This window comes from Amia ocellicauda, chromosome 5, assembly GCF_036373705.1.
Source record: "Amia ocellicauda isolate fAmiCal2 chromosome 5, fAmiCal2.hap1, whole genome shotgun sequence".
Taxonomy (NCBI): Eukaryota; Metazoa; Chordata; class Actinopteri; order Amiiformes; family Amiidae; genus Amia; species Amia ocellicauda.
This window is the reverse complement of record NC_089854.1, coordinates 39,363,500-39,390,367: the sequence shown is the minus strand read 5'-3', so window position 1 is coordinate 39,390,367 and position 26,868 is coordinate 39,363,500. Positions and strand designations below refer to the sequence as shown.

The 26,868-nt window shown below is 40.9% G+C and overlaps 1 protein-coding gene across 1 annotated transcript in view; it reads right to left on the bottom strand.

The window, feature by feature from the left end:
• Nucleotides 1-26,868, bottom strand: part of col7a1l (collagen type VII alpha 1-like) — a 122,329-nt gene that overhangs the window by 1,659 nt on the left and 93,802 nt on the right. Inside the window, 11 exon segments of the mRNA XM_066702977.1 lie at nucleotides 1,515-1,583; nucleotides 5,114-5,314; nucleotides 12,752-12,800; nucleotides 16,650-16,703; nucleotides 16,899-16,976; nucleotides 20,356-20,472; nucleotides 20,878-20,940; nucleotides 24,008-24,070; nucleotides 25,270-25,323; nucleotides 25,994-26,047; nucleotides 26,412-26,492. Of these exon segments, the coding sequence (XP_066559074.1) occupies nucleotides 1,515-1,583; nucleotides 5,114-5,314; nucleotides 12,752-12,800; nucleotides 16,650-16,703; nucleotides 16,899-16,976; nucleotides 20,356-20,472; nucleotides 20,878-20,940; nucleotides 24,008-24,070; nucleotides 25,270-25,323; nucleotides 25,994-26,047; nucleotides 26,412-26,492 (883 nt within the window).

Here is a 26,868-nt window from a genome sequence, read left to right as displayed (position 1 = left end):
CATCTCCAAAACTGCAGCTCTTGTGGGGTGTTCCCGGTCTGCAGTGGTCAGTACCTATCAAAAGTGGTCCAAGGAAGGAAAAGCGGTGAACCGGTGACAGGGTCATGGGTCGGCCAAGGCTCATTGATGCACATGGGGAGTGAAGGCTGGCCCGTGTGGTCCGATCCAACAGACGAGCTACTGTAGCTCAGATTGCTGAAAAAGTGAATGCTGGTGCTGGTGATAGAAAGGTGTCAGAACACACAGTGCATCGCAGTTTGTTGCGTATGGGGCTGCGTAGCCGCAGACCAGACAGGGTGCCCATGCTGACCCCTGTCCACTGCCGAAAGCGCCTACAATGGGCACGTGAGCATCAGAACTGGACCACGGAGCAATGGAAGAAGGTGGCCTGGTCTGATGAATCACGAGTTCAGGGTATTGACTTGGCCTCCAAATTCCCCAGATCTCAATCCAATCGAGCATCTGTGGGATGTGCTGGACAAATAAGTCAGATCCATGGAGGCCCCACCTCGCAACTTACAGGATGTAAAGGATCTGCTGCTAATATCTTGGTGCCAGATACCACAGCACACCTTCAGAGGTCTAGTGTTGCCGGATGTTTTGGCGGCAAAAGGGGGACCTACACAATATTAGGCAGGTGGTCATAATATTATGGCTGATCGGTGTATACTAGATCTTAAGCAAGAGGAAATATATTTACAGTGGATATTTCCTTTTTCTTGGATAATCCCAAAGCATCTACTGCTGAAGCTATCTACAGAGCATGTCCAGGGAGCTGCTGTTGAGTTCAGTTTGTGAGTTCAGAAATTAGATTTAATTGCCAAGTTCAGTATTAATGTGGGCTGTGGGTTTTAATTATTGAGATTGGAAAGCCTTTGTGCAGGTTAATGGGATACGGATATGGATAAGAGCCATTTTACATCAAACTTCTGTGTGAGCAGGAAGAGTTCAAACACATTGTTGTTCAGTAACAAAAAAGTTATGCCAAAAGCGTTAGGGTAGCTGGAGAGTCAGGGAAGGACTCACAGATTCTGAAATGGAAATGTGAGAATACCCTGGGCCACAAAGATGCTGCTTTGTGGTGATCTTTAGGACATTTTTATCATCACACTAATGGTCTTCAAGATGCCAGATCAGGATTGTTTAAAGTTCAATTTTGATTTGATGATCTTAAGCTCTGCAACAACTGATTACTGTAATCACTGTTAAATAGACCAAATTGCACTAAAACAGAAACTGACATGATTTTAGGTGCTAAATGCTAAAGTGAAACTAAGATTCCAATAATTATTTTGTGTCCTCCCCCCTACACACACACACACACACACACACACACACACACACACAAAACATTATAAAACAAACTGTGTTTTTACATTCAATAGCTTTGCTTCTTTTCACCTCTGTGGATGTAAAGATTAGAATGTCTAAGGTAAGTTAAGACTGTATCAATCAAAATACCATTCTTATTTTGAAGAATTTTCCTAAATGATGCTTAATAAGTGGCATTTTACCTCTTAGGGCTCCCTGAAAAAAACGCTTTTTCCGCTGTGACGGTTCCATTATCTGGTCATTTCCCGAATCTGCAAATAAGTGAGTTTATTAGTGTTCATGGGGGACTGACATCAAATAAGACAACACTCTAAATGTTGTCCATTACAGACTGATCATGATTCCGTCAATATAACAAGTACTTGATAAATGTCATGGAAATATCTGCAATGCAGCACTTATGCTTGAGTAATTCCATTATTGCCAAGTATGCACCTCCAAAGAGCAGGCAGGGATTAGTATTTTTTTAACACCGTTGGCTGGTTTCACGTACCTTGATTAGCAGTAGTCTAGGACTACTCTACCTAAAATATCATTGGGTAGTCCACGACAACTGCTAATTTGGGTCTGTGAAACCAGCTCTGTAGGTTTTTGTTCAAATAATACACAAGGTATCGGGAAGAGGAATACATCTGTAGATGTGTCTTAAAAGACAGGGTAGACGTAGATATCATTACAGCAACAGACAGTCTTTCCATTTTTGCTTGCTTTAAAAGTTCTCATTGAAAGTTTGACTTTAAATAATCACTTATTTACTCATTTAATTTCCATGTACATATAAAAGCAGCACTTATATGCCAACTTTTCCTTAAGAAAATCCTCCTATAGTGTGCTATATATATGTACAATGAACCAAAAGTAAGTCTGATGGTTAATATGTAATGTTGGTTCTTCTTTACCCTTGTTTTGCAAAATGATGCTGGATTGAAAATTAGATTTGAGCTTTTATTGAGTGAAACTGTTTAAGATGCACACGTATGTAATACAATTGGCTATAACTAAACTTTTGCTAAATAAACTAGGCCTTCACATGGTCATATTTGAGTTCTCAACCTGCTGTTCGCATATAGATATATAATTATAAATCCCTACAAAGCACAATGTAAAGAGAAAAATCCATGTTCATATTATTTGTTTATTTATTATTTATTTAAACTTGACAATGCTTTGGCACAGTTCAGATGTGCAGAAACATGTTAAAATCCGATTGTTAAACTACATTTAATTATGTGGCAGAAACCTAATAAGTATATATAGACATGTGACAAATTAAAGGAAAAAACAACAAAGTGTCTAAGTATGGTGTTGGGCCACCATGGGCCACCATGAGCCACCAGAACAGCTTCAGTGCTCCTTGGCACAGATTCTATGCGTCTCTGAACTCTACTGGAGGGATGAACACCATTCTTCCAAAAGGTGTTTGGTGTTTTGATGATGGTGGTGGAGAGCACTGTCTGGTCCAAACACATTGGTCCAAAATCTCCCATAGGTGTTCAATTGGGTTGAGATCTGTTGACTGTGAAGGCCATAGCACATCATTTTCATACTCATCAAACCATTCAGTGAACCCTCGTGCCCTGTGGATGGGTACATTGTCATCCTGGAAGAGACCACTCCAATCAGGATAGAAATGTGTCACCATAGGATAAAGGTGATCACTCAGAATAACTTTGTAATGATTTGCAGTGACCCTTCCCTCTAAGGGGTCAAGTGGACCCAAACCATGCCAGGAAAATGCCCCCCACAGCATAACAGAGCCTCCGGACCCCCTCACCGTAGGGGTCAAGCAGTCAGACCTGTACTGTTCTCTTGTACGCCACACATGCACTTGCCCACTTGTTGAGAATATGGTGAATGATGACTCATCTGACCATATCACTTTTTTCCATATCTCTGTAGAACATTGAACTCTCAAATGTGCATTTGTCTTTGTACTGAGGGGTTTATGCACTACCGTCTTGATCCAAAATCGAGGTCAACCTGGCCTGCTTAGAGCATGGTAGGATGTTAATTGCTTAATTGTATCATGCAGTACACCTCTTTGGAGGCATTTGCATTCATTATGTTTCTCCACTCATTTAGTCAGGTTTTTCGTTTAATTTGTCACCTGTCTGTATAAGCCAATAGAATTTCTCAAGATTCACTATGTTGAAGCAATGGTTTGAAATAAACCATCACATGACATCTGTTTTAACGGAAAACCTATTGAGAATAACAGAATTTACAACTGTGAAACAATTTAGGATTACTTTTAGATTGAGCAGTTTCATATTATTTTACTTAAGCAGAGATCAAGTAGCTTTACATATTCTGCTTCTTTATAAGTTTAAATTAAACTGGGAAGAATAAATGACCTGCTGTTGTTTTTATTTTTAATCAGGGCAGGCAAATAAACATGCCTTATTTTAAAGAGTCAGGCATAAAGAAAGTCTTGTTTTATTGCAAAGTTGTGATGAGTTATCTTTGGAATTTATAAAGTAATGTGCTTTTATTAGGTTTTGTTTTTTTCAGAAATATAAATCAAAGATGTTTCTCTTCACCTTTAATACCACTTGGAAAGAAAAGACTTCGGTCTATACATGAAATACATGTACATAGTGTTATACTGTATCACTTCTTCAGCATCATCTTGGAAATTGAGTTTGCTGACAGTTGTAAACCTTGTTCAGAATTTTAAACATAGCTCTGTTTAAACATTACTTGTTCTCCTGAGGGAAAGCTTTGAAATGTAACATTAAAGCTCACAGACAGGGTATGTCTCCTGGCACAAGGTAGATACAGACCTTCCAGTCCTTTGATCAGCGTGATTGAATAATTTTTCTATGTAAAGTTACAAGTGAGTGTGAAGTTACTTCTCATTAATGTTCATTTAGAAAAAAATATCTTGGCACTTCACTTCAGCAGTAAAGCTTTGATGATGTCTCTTAGAATCAGAGAAAGTGGCAGTCATCGTGACGACGACAGCTACTGTTCGAGAGTGAATGTCACCCACAAATTTGGTGAAAAGGCTGACATTGCGACAGGGAAACTAGGCAGAACTGTAATGCTGACCAAGGCTTTGAGGCTATATTTTATGCGCAGAATGATAAGCTGTCATATTGAAGTGATGAGTGATTCATTACCAAGGAAAGACATGCATCTCAGTTTCAGATATTCTGGCATCATTAACCAGTGCCTTTGGTAGGAGACGGGACTCCAAGAAAGTGCTGCATATTATTTATGCCACAATTAACAGACAGGAACATATACAGCACATTTAGAAACAAATCAAGTCAACCGTAGTGTTAAATGACCACTTTTCTCCTGGCGTAATCACTTAAATGATACATAACCAGAAATGGAGGATATTACTTTCAGGTAGTATGGCAATAACAACATAGCCCCAAGCAGAATGGTTGGCAGACCTCTCAGATAATGTAGACCATTAGATGAGTGCTTGAATTTCATGATTTACTGGCTATGGTTTGCAGGCATTGTGATTATAATCTCTGTCAAGTATCATGGGCCAAAGTGGCAATGACCCATACTTGGAGACCAGGCTCTGTTTCCATTTCACGGTGTTATGGTTATTAAGTTATTATTAAGTTATTATACCATACGCAATACATCATTAAGAGTGAATAGGTATTTCTTCCAAGACATAGCTTGACTGTTGTGCATGTCATGACTCTCAGAGAAAGTGTTTCCAAAATATAGCATTATATATATATATATATATATATATATATATATATATTTCCTTTGAAAGAGCATCACAGAAAATGAATAGATTTTGATTTACTTGTAAAATTTCCGCTCACTGGTTGCTGCTCCTGGTGGGTCACACCTGTGAGTTCGTTGGGCACATCTTCCTCATCATATTCATCAAGATCATCAGGGAAGTCCTCTGTCTGAGCAGCACCTCCCTCTGTCCCCTCTCCCGGGAAAATATTGCTGTTTTTATCTGGGTCGACCGAATTCACCACCAGCAGAAAATCTTTGCCTTTTGAAAAAACGCAGGAACAAAAGACATCAGAGGGCTCTGTACAAACCGTTGTACATTGATTATTTCATTTCAGGGCTTCAAATTGACTGTGTGATGATGACACCAAAATGGACCTTTCTGCACACACACAGCAGCAGTAAGTCAGACACGACAAAAGGTGAAACTCATGTTGAGCAGAATGGCATCCCCTCGGTGAAGCATGGATCAGATTTGCATCCGTCACCTCCAGTGCTCCAGTGAGAGTGGATTCTACTAAAGTATCCTAGCATTGGTATATAGTTTTCTTTTTAAATTAATTTAGAATAATAATCCAATAATCCCTCGCCCCGGTGTTAATCTCTGTGTTTGTGCTAGTTCTGATCAGAAAGAAGTTCATTTTACATTTCACAAACCTACGTATACAACTACCAAGAAGCTAATAACATCATCAAAGTCATTAATCAATAGGTATGTTTCTACCACTGTTTTGCTCCCAGCAGTTTACTGGAGACTAATCTCTTACTCGGTGAGTCTCCAGGACAATAATGGGGGGACTGACAATTATATATATATATATATATATATATATATATATATATATATATATATATATATATATGTATATTTTTCCTGTCTTAAAAGCTGCAATTCAATTTTAACTGCATGTGACTCATATTCTTCCTGAACATTTAGAGATGCAATAGTGATTATCACAGACTCCTTGGGAGTAATTGGCTCTTTATGTACATTTTAAAAATACATTATGAGGACATATACCTGTCACCAAAATGCAAAAAACAAACAGAAAAAAGAAACTTAGAATATCTGATGAAACTTTGATACAGAATATAAAATTATTCAAAATTCAGAGAGATGCGATAACACTAAAATGAGTTTGGGTGTTGGTAGGTAATTAAAACAGTTGATAGCTCTTTAACTAGTGATATTTGAACAGAATAAGCATTTCAGCTCATTCTGTTTATGGGTTATCTTTCAAGTCAGAAGCACTGCCCAAGGGGGAGGGGTTTCTGCTCACTTCCGTAGGAACCCAATCGAAAACGTTACTCTATCAAAGCTGCCATTGGCCAGAGGTTTTCGTCTTTTGCCATTTCGCCTGGACCCAAGAACGTGAGCTCTCTGTGTCTTGTCTGTGCATTATGAGGGAGACTCCAGTCTGCACTTCTCCTCCACCCTGGATGATGATCCTTTTGTTATTATTACCAATTATTAATCGGTTGGTTGGCTTCACGGCTGTGTTGTTCACCACTGTTTACTGTGTGTTTGTCTCTATTTGTACTGTATTAGTTATTATTGATAGCTAATCTGATTCTGTTCCGTCCGTGCCCCGGGGCTCCTGAGCTTTCAGTTTTGATTACAAAAACACTTTAAAAATAATAGTTGTGCCTTATATATTCTGACTGCTTGCTGTATTGTTTTTTTTGTCCACAGGGCTTTTTCCAACACAGCAGGAGCACTAGCAGCGGCAGTACAATCCGCAGCTGCGGCTGTAGGAGATCTTGTTCTCTCAGTTTGCTGAGAATGAGCTTTGCTTAGCCTCCTTGTCCATGTGTGCACGCCTCGGATTTAGATTTAGGCTACTCTGGTCTACTACCCTTGGCCCCCTCAGACCCCGGATCCTGCATCACCTAGTGTCCCTGGAAACCCCGGCACACACGGTGTGGTTAAGCCTATGGGCCTACATGGCACTTGTATCCGGCACCTGGTGCTTGGAATACACAGTGTTCTGCCGGCAACAGCAAGGTTGAGTCTGGTTGGTTTTGCAGTGCCCCCGTGTCCATAAATGTTGCCAGGTGGAGACGCACTTACAGTGGCGAGCCTGCTAGGTGCTCCACTTGTCACGGTGGCATTGTAGGCATTGTGGGCCCCCCTAGTGCAAACACTGACTGGCGCTCCCGCTGCATGTTTATCTGGTCATGCATGTGTGCACTTGGCAATGAGCTCCTCTTGCCCCTGCCATTGCGCCGCTGTCTGGGCACTGACTGTCTGGGCACTGACAGCGAGTGCGGTTTGGCCGCGACTTCTGGGTCCCCTACGGCGCGCCCGGAGGTTTATTATCCCACCGGGTGCTGCCGCAATCACCGCCATGCTTGATGATCCATGCTGGATCTCCGCCTCTCCCCGAACCCGTCTGTCTCCTCCTCCAGGTTTGTAGTGCTGGAGACAGCTGCACCTCCCGCACGTGCGCGAGAACAATACGGAAGAGCAGCGGAGCAACGCCCATGGGCTCCCTCCCTCTCTTCTGAGTCGTCACTTGCCTCCTCCCTGCCGCGCCATTGGCAATGGAGGTCAGACACTGTGGACAGGGAGCGTGACGAGGCCACATGCAAACTCAGAGCTTGAGGCGGAGTTCATGGAGGAGGAGCTGGTCTCACCCACCCCTCCTCCTCCATTGAGCGAGGACATCCCTCCTGCTCCTGCAGGACAGGACCGGGAGTTCTAGGTGGTGATTCAGAGGGCCGTGGAATGTCTCCAGCTCCCTTGGCCCTCTGATCCTGCCCCGCTGTGCTCCAGGTTCGTGAGAGGTCAACGCTTGCCGCTGCTTCCTGACCTCTTGGAAGAATTGAGGGCCACCTGGGACCATCCGGCAACAGCCCCCACCCTAGCCAGGAGAGGGGAGGCTTATGCCAGGACCCAGGGCACGGCAGACGCGGGCTTGGTGAATTTCCCGAGGGTTAATTCCACCACAGCCACGCTTGACTCCCTACCTCTGCTGTCTGCGGAGCCACGCAACCTGGCCTGCCCCCAACAGGCACTGTCACGTCACGGAGACGCTGCTCCCAAGCGAAACACTGAGAGCCTGCTGGCCTTGTATTTGGAGATACAATCTCTATCTCGGAGATAGCAGTGGCGGCCGACCAGCTGGTGACGGTGATGCGACATGGGGCAAAGGCGACTGGGTGATCCCTGGCAGCCATTGTGGCGGCACACCACCAGCTCTGGCTGTCCCAGGCATGACGGGTTCCTGAGACGGACAGGACCCTCTTCATGGATGCCCCCCATCACACCGGGCTTCACTTTTGGCCCCTCTCACGCACTTTCCCAGAGGGAGAGCAGTCCCTGCAGCTGGCCTAGGTTTACCCCGTTGCACCCCAGGCTCAGCAAAGCAGGCAGCCTACAATAGCTCGCCAATGGGGAGCCCCCCCCCCAGGCCACAGCCCAGGCAAGAGCCCTGCCCTCCTGCCAATCTCTGTCCCCCGAAGGCTCGCCACCCTGGCCCACGGCAGCTTGTGGTAGAAGGAGGCCTGGCCCTACCCCACCTCCCCCACCACCTGAGCCCCGTCGCTGAGGCGTTCCAGCAGCCTCTGGCCCACCCTTACACCCACCAGCAACTCTCAAATTAGCAACTCCGTTCCCAAGACTCTTAGGTGCTCCAAATTATATCAGTTGGCTACTCCCTACAGTTTCAAACATGTCCACCCCCCTTCTGAGGAGTGGTGTGGATGCGAGTGAGGGACCTGTTGTAGGTTTCTGCCCCATCTTCAAGATGCTCAACCTGCGCACCATGTCCCAGGCCATCAAGCCCAGCAACTGGTTCATCACGGTGGATCTGAAAGATGCATACTTTCACATTCCCATTGCGCAGGTGCACAGGAAGTTTCTCCACTTTGCCATTGAGAGCCAAGTGTTCGAGCTTGCTGTTCTTCCCTTCGGTGTGTCGCTATACCCACGCACTTTCTCCAAATGCATGGACGTCATGTTAGCCCCCTTCCGTTGCCAGGGGGTCTGTGTCCTCACATTACATAGACCACTGGCTGGTTTGTTCTCACTCGAGGGAGCAGGTTCGGATACACACGAACCTGATTTTAGGCTCTCTCTCCGAATTGGGCCTCAATTGAGAGAAGAGCCGCTTGACGCCAACTCGGCAGGCACAGTTCCTCAGACTGCGCCTTGATTTCATTGTCATGCTCGCCACACTGGCACCAGAGAGAGTTGCCTCTATACACACGTGTCTCTCCCTCTTCCGACCCTTGGTGTGCCCCTGGGGCCAGTCTGCCACTGAGCAGTCATGATGACAGACGCCTCCAAGCAAGGTTGGGGAGCAGTCTGCGACAGATGTGGAGTCTGAGGTAGGTGGACAGAGCCCGCACAGGCCCTCCATATCAATGTCCTGGAGTTACAAGTAGTACTCCTTGGACTCATTTCCTGCCAATCCTACGGGAAAGACGTGCTGGTTCGGACGGACAACACAGCAGTGGTTGCCTATATCAACAGGCAAGGAGGTTTCCTGGTGCACAGACTGTACTATCTAGCATGCCGTCTGCTTCAGTGGGCACAGTCATGAGTCCGCTCCATCAGAACAGTTCACCTCACCGCAGTTCCTGTGTCCCGTGGTGTATATAGTTTGTTTGTACGAAATCTGATTTGTCAGCACAGTGGAGCTCTTCCACTCTGTACTATTCAGTTGAGTAGGATGCTCCTGTGCTGCGCGCTGGCAGCATGAATGTTCTTGCTGTCATGCGATATGTATATATATGTATTTAGTTGTTCAGCTCGGCTACTCTGTTGACTAGCTGAGTGTGTATTATGTTGTGTTTTTCAGTGGGTCTGTCATGATAATGCGAATGGGCTGCACAAGTTGCTTGATTGCTCCCTTATCAGCTTGCTGCCTCCTCCCTTGCAATGGTTTTGTTATATAGTAATACCTCCCCCTTGGGTAGTGCTTCCGACTTGAAAGATAACGATAGGTTGCGAATGCAACACCGGTTATCTGAAAAAGGAAGCACTGCCCAAGGGTTGTAAGGTCACACGGGAGTCTTAGCTCCTGGCAAGAGAGGACAAACCTGCGCTGACATCACATTTTATAGAACAGGAAGTGGGAAGGGACCTATTCTGAGTAACAAGTGCAGGGGCCAATGGCAGCATTGATAGAGTGACGTTTTCGATGGGGTTCCTATGGAAGTGTGCAGAAACCCCTCCCTCTTGGCAGTGCTTCCATTTTCAGATAACTGGGGTTGCATTCACAACCTATCGTTATTTCATTACAAAGTTCATTTGGTATGTCCTGCTTTACAGATATACACTAAAATAGTGTAGGGGAACCCCGACATGCACATGGAATTATAAAATCGGTAACACTTTACAGTACGTCTCCCTAGTTACAGTGTATTTACATAGTAGGTAATCAGTAACTACATCTACTACATCTGTAATTACTCATAAGTAGAGTGTAATTATGCATTATTAAAATGTACTTAATGTGTAAAAAGTGGACCTCCAAAGGTAGCCTCCCAGTGGGCATCTTTTCCAGACAATTGTGTACTTACATATACCATTAATCACTTTTATACATTACAACATTGTTCTTATGAGTAACTACAGATTTAGTTACTGAGTACCTACTATGTAAATACAAAAGTGTTACGATCATATCTTTCAGTAAACTTGTACTAGCTCATCATGTAAAGGAAGACATCATGCATGCATATAAACATTCTAGGGAGTTGGACATTACATTAATAAGGGAGATCATCAGATGAACTCTATGTCACCACATCAATAGACAGCATTTCAGACAGTTAACAAAATGTATTTAAAATTGATTTGTGTTTTTGGAGTCTGCGTGCAGCAGCTTGTAACCTATAAATAAGGTAGGAAGGGATCCTTCGATGGTATCCCTGGAGACAACAATCAACTGGGAGGCAGAGACACAAAAGGGATTGTTAGACTCCAACTGTCTGGATTCATGGACTTCCAGAAACAAACTAAAACTTGCTAATTTGCTCACTTTCAATATTTGTATAGTGCAGATAAGTCTATTTATTTACGTTTTACCCATTTCACACATCCAGCCTTGCATTATAGAATTCACTACAGGAGTTCAGGTATGGTATCTTTTTAAATTAATATTTTTCAGTCATCCATTGCTGGCAATAGATGATTTAAAACACAATATTTACTAATGGTAACCCTAATATATCTGCCATTGTTTTGACTACAAGAACAGCTTTAACTGACTCCCATCTCACAGCTTCCTTACTTTACAGTACACAACTACAGATTCATTCATTAATTACTAGATAATTAGTGATTAATTTATCTGAATGAAAAGCTAGGGAAAACACCAGCAAACATTTCCCAAAGAATACACAATAATAGATAATATTATTAATAGCATCAATAGGGTGATGAGCTGTCTTTTAAAAGGCTCCGCAGGAACCACTTTGACAATTCAACCAAATGCAAATGCACAATAGGCTTGTGTGATATTTCTATCTGGATTTCATGTATTTTTAACACAAACAAAACAGATATAGTTCAGATTTAATGACAATCTCTGATATATGATTCATCCATGCAGTTCTCCTGCTGTTCTACTGTAATGTTTTTATGATGATGATGATGATGTTGATGATAAACTGAGCTGATCTCATATTTAGGAATCATACTGTCTATTTTTTCTCTCAATTGAATAAGATTTCTATACAAACTCCAAACCACTTAATTTAATATTCCGAAAATACACCTAATGGTCAATTATCTTTGCATATTCTATTAAAAATTTGATATACATTCTAAATTGTACTATAAAATTCAGTTCTGAATTCTGCCACAAATAAGAATTACAACAGTAAGAAAACTAATTGTATCATATGATTATAGGTAAAATGGGATTATAGTACTCAAAAGACTTGAATGTGTTATTTATGATTTGTTAGATATATTAAAAAATCAGATGAATAAAGCACTAAAACATACTGGACTAATGCACATATCCCAATTGGCTCCCTCTGTCTCCTTGAGCTCAGGACAATCGTTTACTGTGGCACAGTGGTATTTTTCAAAGTGTTGGGAGGTGTATCTATCTGTCTATACCACTGTACATACTGTTAATATATGATCTCAGTCTGTTGGTTACTCCGTTACTTTTAAGGTTGAAGAACCTTTTCAAGAAGTGAAGGAGGCTTCAAAGTACAGAAAATATAATATTTTATATGCTTTTAACATGCTGGCACAGGAGTAACTTTGGGAAGGTCCTGTCAGTTAGTCTCAAAGGTTTTCAAGTTTGTAATAGGTTTTATAAACTTTTTGGGATGGGCATAGTGGAAAATCAGGAAACCCACAAACAGACACTGAAAGAGTGTCAGCAAAACCTTATCTCATAGAACAGCCTATTTTGCAAAACAGTCTTGTTTGCTTGACCCTTAACATGCCAGTATTACTTTTAATGCTAATGATAATATAGATAATTATACTGGATTCTTCAAGGTGAAATACATTGTGGAAATAAATTCGAAAAATAACAGTCACTAAATAGTCTATACCAACTCTATATACCATGTAGTTTATTGTCAAAACCAACTCAACTAAACTAATTTATGCTTCTAAACAGTGGCAGTTATCAGTTATTATACACACATAATCAAGAGGTATTTGAAGTACCATGTCATTCTTCATTTGGTCTGTGGTAGTATTACAATTGTGTCTGCCACTTACCACATTTCTCAGTCAGCTCTTTCACAATCACCTCTTTTACTTCTTCCACCTACACCAGGTTAAGGAAAAGGAAGTTTATTACACAAACTTCAATATCCAAATATCAGTATCTTTTTGCCATATCAAAAATGGTACATGTACGATTAAGGGTTTCGTTAAGCTTATTTAATTTATTTTTATTAAACAAACACACACAGAAACATACAACCAATATACTTAAGGGCTCCCTTGTGATTAAAGAAAAATAACAAAAATGTAGTACAGTTGTAAAATACATTTATCTCACTTCCCCTTAAGTGTCCTGATTACAAATCATGTATTTTCAGTATACAGAGCCCTGGCATATTGAAGTAAGCACCTTCCTCAAACAAAAGATGCATTTCCAGGTTTCCCTTACCAATCATTCACCCGTGAGATCAGAATCAGACCCTGCATCGAGCATTAGCCTAAGCTACCAGATACTGGGTGGACTGTGACTGCTCGGTTTTGTGCTTGGTTGTTTGTATTAGTATTACTCAGGTTCCCTTTCAAGTCAAAAGACAACCATTACCTGACAACCTGCCAATCATGTGAAAACATGTACCAAAGCTGCCCAATAGGAGTCCCGCCCCCGTGCCTGTGAAGTGTCTCCTCCTCACAGTAGCAACCTGCCATTTCTTCTTTTACCTTGACAGTGATACATGCTTTTAGTTTCCTTTCGCTCTGTGTGCGTGCTAAAAGTAGAGAAGTGTGCTCACCGAGTTTTTTAGACTTCAGTCTTCTCGTAGAGCTTTGCTTGTCTTCGGAGGTAAGTGTACAGCAGGAGTCTCGCTTGGTGCTGGCTTCGGTCCCTCCATTGAAATCTGCTGTGCGTATCCTCTCTGTGGAGGTAGGTTTTGTGCAGTAGTTTTTCTCACACAGAGCTGGCTTTGGCTCCTCTACAGAGATCTACTGTGTAAATGACCTCTTTGTACCATCTTTCAGATATTCTTGAGTTTGTATTGGAGCTCAGCAGCTGCTGTTCTCCACGGGAGAGTGTCGCTCGGCAGAGCAGTTCCCATTGCGGGACAGACACTGCAGATCCCTGCGCTCGACATGGACGCCATCGCCATTGACACATCGATATCGACCTCGAAATTCATTGACGTTGACACATCGATATCAACGTCGGCATCCGTCGACGTCGACACATCAGGATACACTGGAGAGTGTCTCGCTGAGACTCGATCTTCGGATTACGCCTCCTTTATCCTATATCAAAGTCGACACTGGGAGAGGAGAGTGTCTTGGCTGAGATTTGATCCACGGATCTCACCTCCTCCCCATCGAGGTATTCAGGGAGGGAGAGTGTCTCTCAGGAGACTTGATCCATGGATTGTGCCTCCCTCCCTAACTCACGTCGAAAGTTCCATTCTCGACATCGACACATTGATATCAACCACACCCTGGAGGTGGATATGAACCTGTACACAGACCCAGGATCTGTTGTGAGGAGCTGGGAGAAGCAATCCTGCCTCAGGATTTTAGCTCCTTTTTGGGCTATCAACATCCCAGCTAGAGAGCAATTGACTTCACCCTCCCTATACAGGTGCTCCCCGCATAGTGTCTCCCCAAGATAGAGATTGTGAGCAGGCGAGGGAAGAGGAGGATGAGTTCAAACACTGCTGTGTAAAATGGGAGAGTTTGGACAGTAGCTATGGCCACCCAGTGCCAAATGCGATACCATATGAACTAAAGGAAATTGACACAAGGCTGATGGAAGGCCCCTCCATTACCAGCCCTTATGGGAGGAGATGTCCATCCTACTCATTGTATCAACTATGCCTGATCAAACTTTCAGGACCACTGTCAACCTGAGCATAACGCTTAGCCAGGTCGAAGGAAATGGTGTCAAAGTATGCCGACCCAGAAGAACACATGACAGAGGTCATACAACATGTGACTACACTGGGTTTTTCAGTTCATACGGAGCAGAGGTCTCTCAAACCCACACACTCAGTGGTGTTCTTGGGAATGTGGTTCGACTCCATAGCGATACTTGTCATCCTGTCAGAGACAGGATAGAGTCACTGAAGTCTTGCCTCATGCAATGCAGAAGAGGCTAGACTCTCGGGCCAATTTACTTTCAAAATTGAGAGTGTTGGCAGCCGCCTTGAAAATCCTTTCCCTTTTGTTTCCCTCAGGACAATGCGTCCACTACATTGTTGGGAAAACGCTTACAGGCTGCACCCAGCAAGACACAGACACTGCCGACTGACTGTGACTCCAGCGTGCAGGAGGACACTGGATTGGTGGCAGAATAACAGCAATTTACACTTCAGATCTACCATCGGCTGCCCTCACCAGAGGGAAGTCGTCATGACAGACGCCCCCAACTACAGCTAGGGCACAGTCTGGAATGGGATCGGGGTACAAAGGATGTGGAGCAGTCTCTGATCATCCTCCCACATTAATGCACAGGAGGTGCAAGCCAGCACATCCTGTCGAACAAGCATGTCTTAGTTTGGACAACACGACAGTGGTGGCTTAAATCAACCACCAGAGGGGGCATGTGCTCACCTGGACTATATCGTGTGGCATGCAAAGTCCTGTGGCCTGAGACAATCTCCGATCGATCAGAGAAATACACCTGCCAAGTGTGTCTAACAGAGCTTTGGACCTCCTCTCTCTGGGAGGACCGGATAGTTTGGAATGGAGATTGAGTCTTCAAGTGGTAGAGTAGATCTAGAAGATGCTGGGATGAGCTTGAAGGTCACAATTCCAGTCTGTGACTTGGAGCTGGTCCTTCAGGGGCTTAGTGGAGCTCCCTTTGAGCCCGTTTCCACAACGGAGCTCTTTCTCTTGCTATGGTTTTGTTCCTTTTAGCGATAGCTTTAGCAAGGAGACTCAGTGATTCATGCCTTGTCTGGGATAAAGCCTGTCTGATCTTCTCTGGAAGCAACGACAGGGTCACACTGAGGATGAACCCTGCCTTCCTACACAAGGTTGTGTCAGCTTTTCACATCAATCGACCTATCGTCCTGGAGTAATTCCACCCCCACCTCCGCACTTGTCGGATGAGGACCGCAGACTTCACACACTGTGTCTGGTCACCTTCAGGTGTTATATGGAGAGGACTGCGCACTTCGCAGCTCCAACCAACTTTTTGTCTCCTATGGGTCTACCACCAGAGGGCGGGCAGTGACAAAACAATGACTGGCTCACTGCGTGGTGGATGCGCTCCGTCTCCCATCTATGAAAATGCAAAGGTTCCCATGCCAGAGCACATCTCGGCATACTCCTCAAGGGGACAGGCCATGCCAAGGGCTCTTTTTCATGGCGCCTCACTAGAGGACCTGTGTAATGCTGCAACATGCTCCAGTCATCAAACTTTCACAAGGTTCTACCCCCTGAATGTTGCAGACCAGGTGCGCCCTACGCTGGGCACTCAGGTACTGCAGGCAGCTTGCCCTCAGGTGCCGTGAGGCTCTGCTGCACTTGCCATGGATGGGAATTGGCTTAAATCAGGTGTCCAGACTTCGCGACAGCTCTGGTATAGTCTTCCCATTCGGTAATGGTTGTCTTTCGACTTGAAAGGGAACGTTAGGTAATTATCATAACCCTGGTTCCCTAAAAAAGAAAGACAACCATTACCCTTCAGGGGTTGCTCTGCCAGACGTCCTTCATGACAAAGAAATGGCAGGTTGCTACTGTGAGGAGGAGACACTTCACAGGCATGGGGGCGGGACTCCTCCTCCCAGCAGGGCCCTTTTTGGGTAGCTTTGGTACATGTTTACACATGATTGGCAGGTCAGAAGGCTCTTCCCATTCGGTAATGGTTGTCTTTCTTTTTCAGGGAACCAGGGTTATGATAATAACCTAATGTTCCTTTCTATATCATACACGTCTAGTCTAGCTGATGTTTGGAAGAAGTACATACTGACAGTCCTGGATCACCCTTTTCCCCTTTGGGCCCCTCAGAGCCGAGGTCACCCTAAAAGAAATTCAGCAGTGATTAAAGGTGACACAGTGGTTTGAAAATTTCAGGTTACAAAACCAAAATACCAAAATATAAAAATTGGCAACTATGCATTAAGTACTCACAAGAGCCAGTGCAGAGACAAGACAACACCAAAACCTAGACAAAATCTAAACTTTGACCTTCCTGTATCTATCTGTCTATACTCACATTTTCTCCTGCCTTTCCTGGGGTTCCTGGAGGTCCACGTTGGCAAGGTTTACCTCTCCCTCTTCTGCCTCTCTCGCCCTGGAAAGCAGCGGGTTCACAGCTACTTTGATTCGTTCACATTCATCCATATTTAAACAAATGCACAAAACTTCCAGGCATCATTTTACGGATTGACGTTATGTTGTATAATTCTGCTCAAAAGTAAATGCGCAACATATTAAAATTATTTTTTAAGGAAACTCTCAAAAAATACAAAGGAACATCCAAATCAACATCAAGAGAATCCTAATGACGGTAAAGAAATAAATTAGCATGAAGTTTCTCTTGAAACTGCATATTTCTATCAAATTAGAAGGAAATTGCCTTCAGTGCATTAATTATTACAGATGCCTCCTACACAGCTCTGTGTGTTAGGTTCAACATGGTTATATATATTGGCCCTCTCACATTTAATACATATTTTTAAAATATAAATGAGCTTTATTGTCAGCAAGTGAACATGCCTTTTTATATAAATGTTGAAAATATGAATGAAAATAAACACAACCATAATTAAATAAATACACTAACGGTCAAAAGTTTTAGAACACCCAATTTTTCCAGTTTTTATTGATATTTAGTCCAGTGAACAACCTGAAATGGTACAAACGTAAGCAATAAACAAATAAAAAAAAGTTTAGGCTACCAAAAACTGAAAAACAATGTACATTTCAGAGTTATATGCTACTACACCCTCTTAAGCATTACACGCAGCTCCTGTGCATAGAAGTGACACTGTATTCTTACAATGCACGCATTGTTTGAAAGCTTATTCTCCTGGCTACCAAGTGCATTTCATTCTCAGACAAATCCGATTTACAGTTTCCGTGTCACCCACCGTCATTCAGAGCGTGGGGGGTAAACTTGCAGTCTGCTCCGGAGCAAGTAGGCTTGTTTTGTTCAGAACAACCTAACGATTAATCTATCAAACACAGAGAAGTTCAGATCCAATTATGTAAAATTGTTGTGTATTACTACACTATAAACAGAGTTTTCCATCTTGACATTTTGAGCTCTCTACGGGTGTGTGTTGCTTCTAGCAAAACGTGGATGGTCTTATTTTGATCAGTAGACTATGTCATAATTGTTAATATTTTCTGAGATTTTGTTTCTCAGACCAAGTATCCCCCCACCTCCCCATTTCAGAATGTGGAGGGGAGCGTAAATGTGTGTGTGTGGGGGGGTAGGTATAGAAAAACACATTTTTCACATCAGAGAAACCTGAAAGTCTCAACTTTCGTGGGATACCAAACACATGGCAAACAACACAACAATGTAGAGTACACATGAGATTAAAGAGAAGCACACAGATTTGGTGCCCTTTTAAGGGTACCAGAGGTTTTTTTCAGTTTAAGGGGTTATATTTTGTTAAACAAAAGGATTCCATGATTTATTTTTTTATCTCCAATTGCTTATTTGTTCTGTGCTTTAATTTCAGAGTATACTGAGACATTAAACTGCGTAAATTTCAAACTGGAAAAATTGAGGTGTTCTAAAACATTTGAACGGTAGTGTACATGCATAGATACACAAACAATCAAACAAACAAACAAATGCTTTCATGTGAACTCAGTGCCCTCTTGTAAATTATCATCCCTTCTTGAATAGCAGATCAATATTAGATTAGTAGAAAGTTACAGAATTGTGAAGTTATTTTATTGTCTTCTGTTGGTATCATAACAATACAGGATTACCATATTTATAAGACAGTAATCTAATGATGTAATCTCAAGAAGATCTCAAGCTAAGAAATCCTACCCCAAATTGTAAACATTGTTTTAGATCAGTACAGTCAGCAGAGCAAGTATGTTCAGTACAAGGGAATTATTTACATATTTGAAAAGGCAAAAGCACAAAACTGTCCAGCACTATACTGTTACTCTGTAAAACCAGAGCGACAAACCAGCTACGTCAAAAGACCATTCCCTGGACGTAGGGGGTTTGAACGCTCTACCATGTTCAGAGAGGGATGATGTCACCATAATGACCTCACACATGTTTCCACATGCATATTAATACTTTTAAAGACTTATAGAATAACTTGATAGATTAAATCCTGGAGTTTGCTAGTCTATCCACAGGCATATGAGGATGAAAGCCAGAGAAGCCTTGCTTTGATTTGTTGTTATCTCTATATGGATTTTATTTTGGCTTACCAATACATCTCAGCTTTACAGTGAAACAATATTATAACTGACCCGACCGCCTGAGAAGAGGATGCGTCTGGCTGTCATTGTAATTCTGCAATACCTTTCTGATCAACATCTTTAATACATTTTTAAACCTGAGGTAGCTTTCACACAATTCCAACTGTAATACAAGCAGTATATTAAATCAGGTATGGGTGAAGAAAAATGAATAGTTTTCATATGACAAATAAAAAAAAAGATGTCCAGATGCATTTATGAGTGAAGGGAACACCATGCAAGCAGTTTTTTGGTTTAGGAAAATAATAAAATATTGTAAATTGACATGCTATTACAATATCAATATGTCAGTTTTTACTTTATCTGAAGGGGGTATATAAACATTCTCAACTCATTGAACATGCAGCCAGAGGTAAAACCCATTACATATTCATTATACATTTGGGATTCTTTTCAGAATCACAGAAGTCACCTTTGGTATCTCCCAAGAGCCCTGTGAAATAGATTAAATAGTTTGGGACCTACCTAGAAACATTAGAAACATTGATGAAGTTAAATCTGTTTTATTTGGGGATACAGAGAAAATTAATTATGCTGTAATTAATTGTTTCCAGGCATAAATCATCATTCATTGTCCCGGCTCAAAAATTGATGATGCTAGATTGCTGACTAGGACCAAAACTTCCACACAAATTACCCCAGTACTAGCCTCTCTTTACTGGTTGCCAGTAAATTTTTGAATTGATTTTTTACTAATCACATACAAAGCATTGGATGGTCTGGCACCTTCCTACATTGCTGAGATGCTAAGTTTCCTATACGCTCACAAGACCACTCTTATCCTCAGACAAGGGATTTTTAGCCATTCCAAAGTCTAGGTTGAAATCTAAGGGAGATCATGCTTTTGCCATAAAGCCCCCTAGACATTGGAACAGACAACCTTTTAACATTAGATCATCTGAATCGGTCCATGTTTTTCAATTGTATCTCAAAACTATTTTTTATAAACTTGCATTTCCAAATAGTTTTATTGTATTTTTTTAATCTACTGCATTTGTTCTCTTTCATTTTTTTCATTAGCTTTATTGTTTTACAATTTGTATGTACTTTCTAATTGAATCTAATCCTCTTATCTTTTTATTTTCTTGTTATTGTTTTTATTGATTGTGCAGCACTTTGTGCTTTGTGCTTGATAAGTGCTATATAGATAAAGTTATTATTATTATTATTATTATTATTATTATTATTATTATTATTATTATTATTATTACCTTCATTCCAGTGTCTCCTTTGGGGCCCTCAGGCCCAGGGGCTCCCTCTGCTCCATTTTTCCCAGACGAACCAGTGGAACCTTTAAATCCCGGGAAGCCAGGGAAGCCAATGGAGCCCTGAAAGTTTAAGACAAATGGGACATTTGGGGAATATTGCTAAACACAAAGCTAATGATTCTGTAATTGGGTTAAAATAAACAAACAAACAAAAATGATAAAGCAATACAAAATGTACTTAGCAGCATAAAAATGTTTCCTTGAAAACAATATGAGGGTGTGCTATTGAGGTCAATCCTGGGACATATTTCATTAAAAACATCAACAATATAACAGATTCATGTACTTATATTTGCTCTAAATGATATTGTGAAATCTCCAGATAAATATTTGCTTTGATATTGTACCTGAGCTGTCAAAATCGATCGTATACAAATTGTTCAGTTAAAAAAACTAAACAAAAAGTTGAACTGAAATCTGCTTAACTAGGAAACTGAGAGGTTTAGTTTAAGATTAACCACTAACCTTCTCTCCTTTCTGCCCTGGAGCTGCTGCAGTGGCATTGGAGCCTGCATCTCCTTTGTCACCCTGATAATAAAAAGGGAAATAAATAGATTTAGAACTGGATGTATAAAGATAATGTATAGATTACATCTGGAGTTACATTTCTTCTTTTATGTTTGTGTTGCAATGATATATGCATAATGGGTAATGCACAAGAACATATTATCTATATTAGAAACCTGGCAAATCATGTGCTTAAGACTTCAAACCACAGGTGTCCACTCATGAGATAATGAAGAGATTAATTGCTCTGTGTTACCTTGCAAATATTGTATATCAAACTCAAATCTACTTTAAGCTCAAACCTGTCAGTCGGGAATTTTAAGTATCCAGAATAGAATTTGGAATATATTATCAGAATGATCTGCTTGCATGCATCAGAATTCTTGATATTCTGTGTAAACATTGCAAGACTACATTTATGAGACTAAGTAAGTATGCACAGCACTCTTCTCACTGCAAACCCAAAACAGACTTTATTGTACACATCAAATTTAATATTTTGAGTTTGTGGGTTGGTATGTGTGGGTCTTATTTCAGTCCAATGCATTAATGCAGAACAGATTTTGTCATCACTCTTAAAAAGTTAAGTACACCAGAAATCACACCAACTCTCTTAAGACCTGTGTTTTTGTGGGTTGACTTAAACATTAATTAGAATTCCTTTACCATTCCCAATACTAGAGGAATATCCTACCCTCAATATTCAGGCCTGGAATACATAAACAACGTGAGTCCATAAAATGTATGTATGTATGTTTGCATATATCGCACCTACCTATTTACCTACCTACCTACCTACCTCTCTCTCTCTCTCTCTCTCTCTCTCTCTCTCTCTCTCTCTCTCTCTCTCTCTCTCTCTCTCTCTCTCTCTTTCTCTTTCTCTATACCAATGTCTCTATCTATCTATAAAAGGAATAACTTTGTGCAGCTGTGCTGAAATGGTAATATGATTGTTCTCAATGGGATTTATCACAAACTTGAATAAAGGTCACAGTCCTTCTTTATTGAGTTATGTAGGAATTGACTGTAATTTTTAAAACTGAAGACCAGCATTTACATTGCTATAAAAAGAATATTACAGATTGATATATAACTTGGTTTTGCTTCAAGCACAAGCGATGATGCATCCGATATTATTTCTACGGGCTGCGGAGAAGAGTCCTGATTTATGGCAAGAAAGGAACTGAAATGTCATTTTTATATAAAGGGCACAGGCCAATATTCTTCATATTTGTTGGGTTCTCGTTGTACAAGGAGAGGCCTGTGAATAATGAATCGGATAAAAACAGAAAAATCCTTAACAGGGATATAATGTTTCCAGGCATGAAACAGCACGCATCAATTTAAATGAATGCTTTATTGATTTCAATTTCTGTCCTGCTATGGTCATTAGCAAAGGAAAATGGGTACTAGAAACTACTAGTATTAAGAAAATTAATCTTTGCCAGAACACCATACATAATTAAGAATAAAACACATAATTACACAGACCATCATCAACTGGGATTAACACAGATCCTTAAGCCAATAACAAAACAAACAACAACAAAACTATTTTAAAATATATATTATGAGTTTCCTGTATAAAACATTCCTACAATGAGACCTAAGTGGCATACATTATACAGCATATAAAAATATAAAAAGCACCTTAAAAATAAGTTGAAGCATTATACTGTTTTATTGGGAGATACATATATTTAAATCTAATAAAAGTGCATCTGTGCATAGACAACTACATTAGCTAAAATGCAATACAACTACACATATTTAATATATGAAATAATGCAAAATACAGTATCATGGTACAACAGTTGGATACATAAAGCAACTAAAGATTGATGGGCTTTAATGTGGACTTTAATATTGAATTTAAGTCACTTGGAGACAAACTGGGATAAATATTAGATAACACATGCAACAACACCAAGCCTTCAAAATGCTTCCTGTGGGATTTTGGTAAAATATTTGGGAAATTTAAAATGCCAGACACCTCACGGGCAGTTACATGTTGAGATTATTTTTTCTCTCAATGCTCTGGTGATGCCTGACATTATTGCAGGGCTGCACTGCTGACACGGAATCTTTTACACAGAGAAGTCACACAGTGTCTGCCTTTCGGATGTTGTCTGTGCACATTTCAGGAAATGCGCTGAAATGCAGTTCTAATGCAGGAAGTAAAAACCTGCTGCACTGAAGTGAGGTGGCTCAATTCTTAATCATGTATGGCTGGGGATATTAAAATGTCCTTTTACTGCCTACTGACTTATTATCTTAGAAGAACGTTTTAATATCGTGAGGAGAGCCTTTATGCTGTGCAATGACCTGTTTTCTTTTTCATGTTTTTGTAGTGTTTGCAAAGTGAGATTATTCCACATAAATGTGCTGCTGAAATCCAACGAGATCTAAGTATCATTACTGCCTGGTTTACATGCCATTTACATGCTCGAAAGTGACAGACCATCCCTAAAAGTTGCTGCTGAGGCTGCTGTGTGAGGCATTGCTTTTGCTTCATCTTGTGCTCCGTATCACAGCCATGAACATTTTCAGGTTGTTATGGGAGAATACATTGATTTCCTGCCATGGTCAGGCTGAGACGTACGAACACATGGTGTAAAACTTTTACACTACCTACCTGATTTTCTCAAATCTGCAGCTGCCTGTTCTGTTCAAAGATAGGGATGGGTTAATGTGAAGGGGCTGAGTTAATAACTTGGCCTGGCTGCACTCCAGGCATCAACGACAACAATGCCCGTGCTGCTGACTGACTTCTCAGGCGAACGAGGAAATTAAACAGATGTCCACATCTGGATTTATAATTATGCTTAGGATGAGCCATAGCGTGCCTGACAGAGACACAATACGGCGAGTGTCTGAAGAGTAACCTGTGCTAATGGGCAACAAGAATTTTTGCATTGGCACTGCTAGACTCAATAACTTTGATTGCACTCCAGCCATCAAATGACAGGGAAGCATACTTCAGGATTATACAAATGAAGTAGGAGAGTATTCTTCTTCCCCTGACGTCTCACCTCTGTTGAGGCCTTATCCGTCACTATTCAAAAAGATGTATAATGGGTTTACTGACCTTCAGCCCTGGGAGTCCATCAGAGCCTGGCATCCCAGGACTACCAGAGGCCCCTTTGTCACCCTGCGTAAATGAGAGGGTAACAATCAAATAATGAGCTGTCAGCACCATGTTAGAGAGATTTGTGGCCACGAAAAATCATTTTACTTATCCTGAAAATAGAACAACATGAAAGGACCGCTGTTAATGACTTGAGCTTGAGAAGAGAGAAGACTTTGAGAGGGTGGTTGACAGCTTGAACCTTAAACTGGATTCTATAGTAGGAACTACCGGCGTCGGATTAAAAAAAAAAAAAAAAAAAAAGCTGTGATTGCTCGGTACAAGAAAAATAGCTTGCAGGAAAAAGTGATTCTCTTCCTCCTGGTCCAGACCTTCCAATCCATTATTACCAATAGCAAATACCCACCACAAACCAGCATTGCTATTGTAAACAGGGAAACTTTAGTGATGTTACCAGATTAGAAATAAGACACTACACAGTGATTCCTGAATACTTGTGGTAATTAACGTGCCCATGACACTATTCAATAGAGCAAAGGGACTCATCCATCCAGTCTGGCCTACCTACATTTAACATTCTAGCCCAGTTGAAAAGGATTACTCATGTCTCCACTTCATCTGCTGTATATTATGCTAGCATTGACATATATTGGCTACTGCAGCCTTCGGCTCCGCCCCCCCCCCCCCCACCACCGAAGGTAATATACTACAGTGGTGGAAGTAGTGGGAATTCTTTGGAATCAAAGGCACTACTTACTCAAAGCAACAGCCCAGAAATGAAGCCTAAGAGCCATTTTGAGTTGTATTGCTGTGAGAGAACTTTTTAAACATGCGTTTTTAAATACCAAACTATATTTTTACATTTCTGACTCATAAAAGATATGCTTACTAGGGAAACCTCCTCACAGAGGTCTCTCTTTTTGTTTGTTTGTTTTTTGGGGGGGATTCCAAATGGAGTATTGAGTGATTCAATTAATTGTTTTATATTCTCAGTTAGGCTTTCTAAGATTTGTACTTCTTGTATCTTTATTTATAGCAGTAGACTGAAGTATGCTGTTGACTCAGGAAACAGAATACACACAGATGTTTTTGAAGCCTGGGGAGAAGAGTGAAATGAATCCAGTTAGGTAGTGAAGAGTTGGGCCAGAAAACACTGTAAGAAGGCTAAGCTGTCTGAGGACTAATTTGGACACGCCTGCCTAATATGAAAAAGACAATGAAGAAAGCCTGGTTATGATAGGGAAATATATTTCCTGACTCACCTGTTCCCCATCTGCACCTGTAGTTCCCATGCGACCTGGCAGGCCCCTGAATCCCTGATCAAAAAACAGTAAAACAGATGTGGAGAGCAGGACCAAGCAGCTCTGACTCACATTTCTGCATAGGAGACCGCTTTTCAAAAACTACATACTAAGTAATGGCCACACGACATACAAGATTTCTGCCTAGGAGCATTTGCTTGTTTTCAAAGTTGCAGAAATACAGAAGTGACCATAATAAGAAATTCAGAACACTAGTTCTAGGTTATATTGTTGCTTTTAATTAATATCAACATACAATTATTTACATCATAAAACTATTATGGTCTTGCATCACTGAAATTTGTCAAACAAGGAGAAGTTACTGAATTACTGATTGAATTTAATTTAATTGAAAAACAACCCCCAAAAAATATTCATCATAGAGTAAGATATTCTTATATCAGGGAGGAGTACTTCAAAGCATTCTGCAACTGGGTTTCATTATGTTCATGTTATTTATGTACAACCGTGAAACATGAGCAGCGATACTCTGCTTTTTATTAGTGGAGAAGATTCATTAATATCTTGGAGTTTACAGCTGCCATTTGGATATTAATTTGAAGTCACCTGTGAATCGTAGAGTATTCTTAATTATTATACAAGATTGTTATGTAAATAATACAACTGTTGCTCACACACAAAATACACCAAATAACTGCAAAATAAAAGTTTAAATGCCTCTCACTTTTTCTCCTTTCTCCCCAGTATCACCAGGCAACCCAGGATCCCCTTGTTCACCCTACAAAGATGGTCAAAGGATACATTAATCAGAAGACATACAGATAAAGATATACCTCTCTCCATAAAATGAATAAATCTATCTCATGTTGAAAACTACCATAAGAAGGCAAAATGTAGATATCAGTAAGTAATTAAGTAAATAAATAAATGAATGAATAATACAAAACAAAGGAGCTGTATTTTAAATAAGTACTGAAAATGTAAAGACTTCTGATTCTGGTCTATATTATTTACCTGACACTCTGATCACAATAGTTACAGTAAACTGAAGCGCAGCTGAGAATCCTGATTTTATCTGCTTTAAAATGAAACATCAGTTGAAGAAACATCAGGCAAGTGACAATCTAAATTTTTCTGCCCACCTTGTCTCCTTTTTGGCCCTGCAGTCCATGGTCTCCTTTGGCACCTTTCGCTCCATTCACGCCATCTTCCCCATTCTGGCCCTAAACGAAAATTTAAATATGACTTGATCTAAAAAAACTGACATTCAGGAAATCAATACTTTGTGAATCTGCAGGAAATCTATATTCTGCGTTGGATCTTAGGGTCTTTCATGGGTGTGTTTTTGTGTTTCTCATTTAACTTATAACTAAAATATAAATTAGTAATCAACAATGAATCATTTAAACCTCAACTTATATAGTGCTTTTCATTTAATTCCTTTATACATACATATATACATACAGTAAGACTTAAACTATGTTTAAAAATAGTGCAGAATTCAATCAGTATACTCAAATAAAAAAAAAATGTGTTAAAAGCCAAATTAAGACAAAACAAAACAGTATTTAGTTGCATTTTTAAACCCTTCTGCTGATA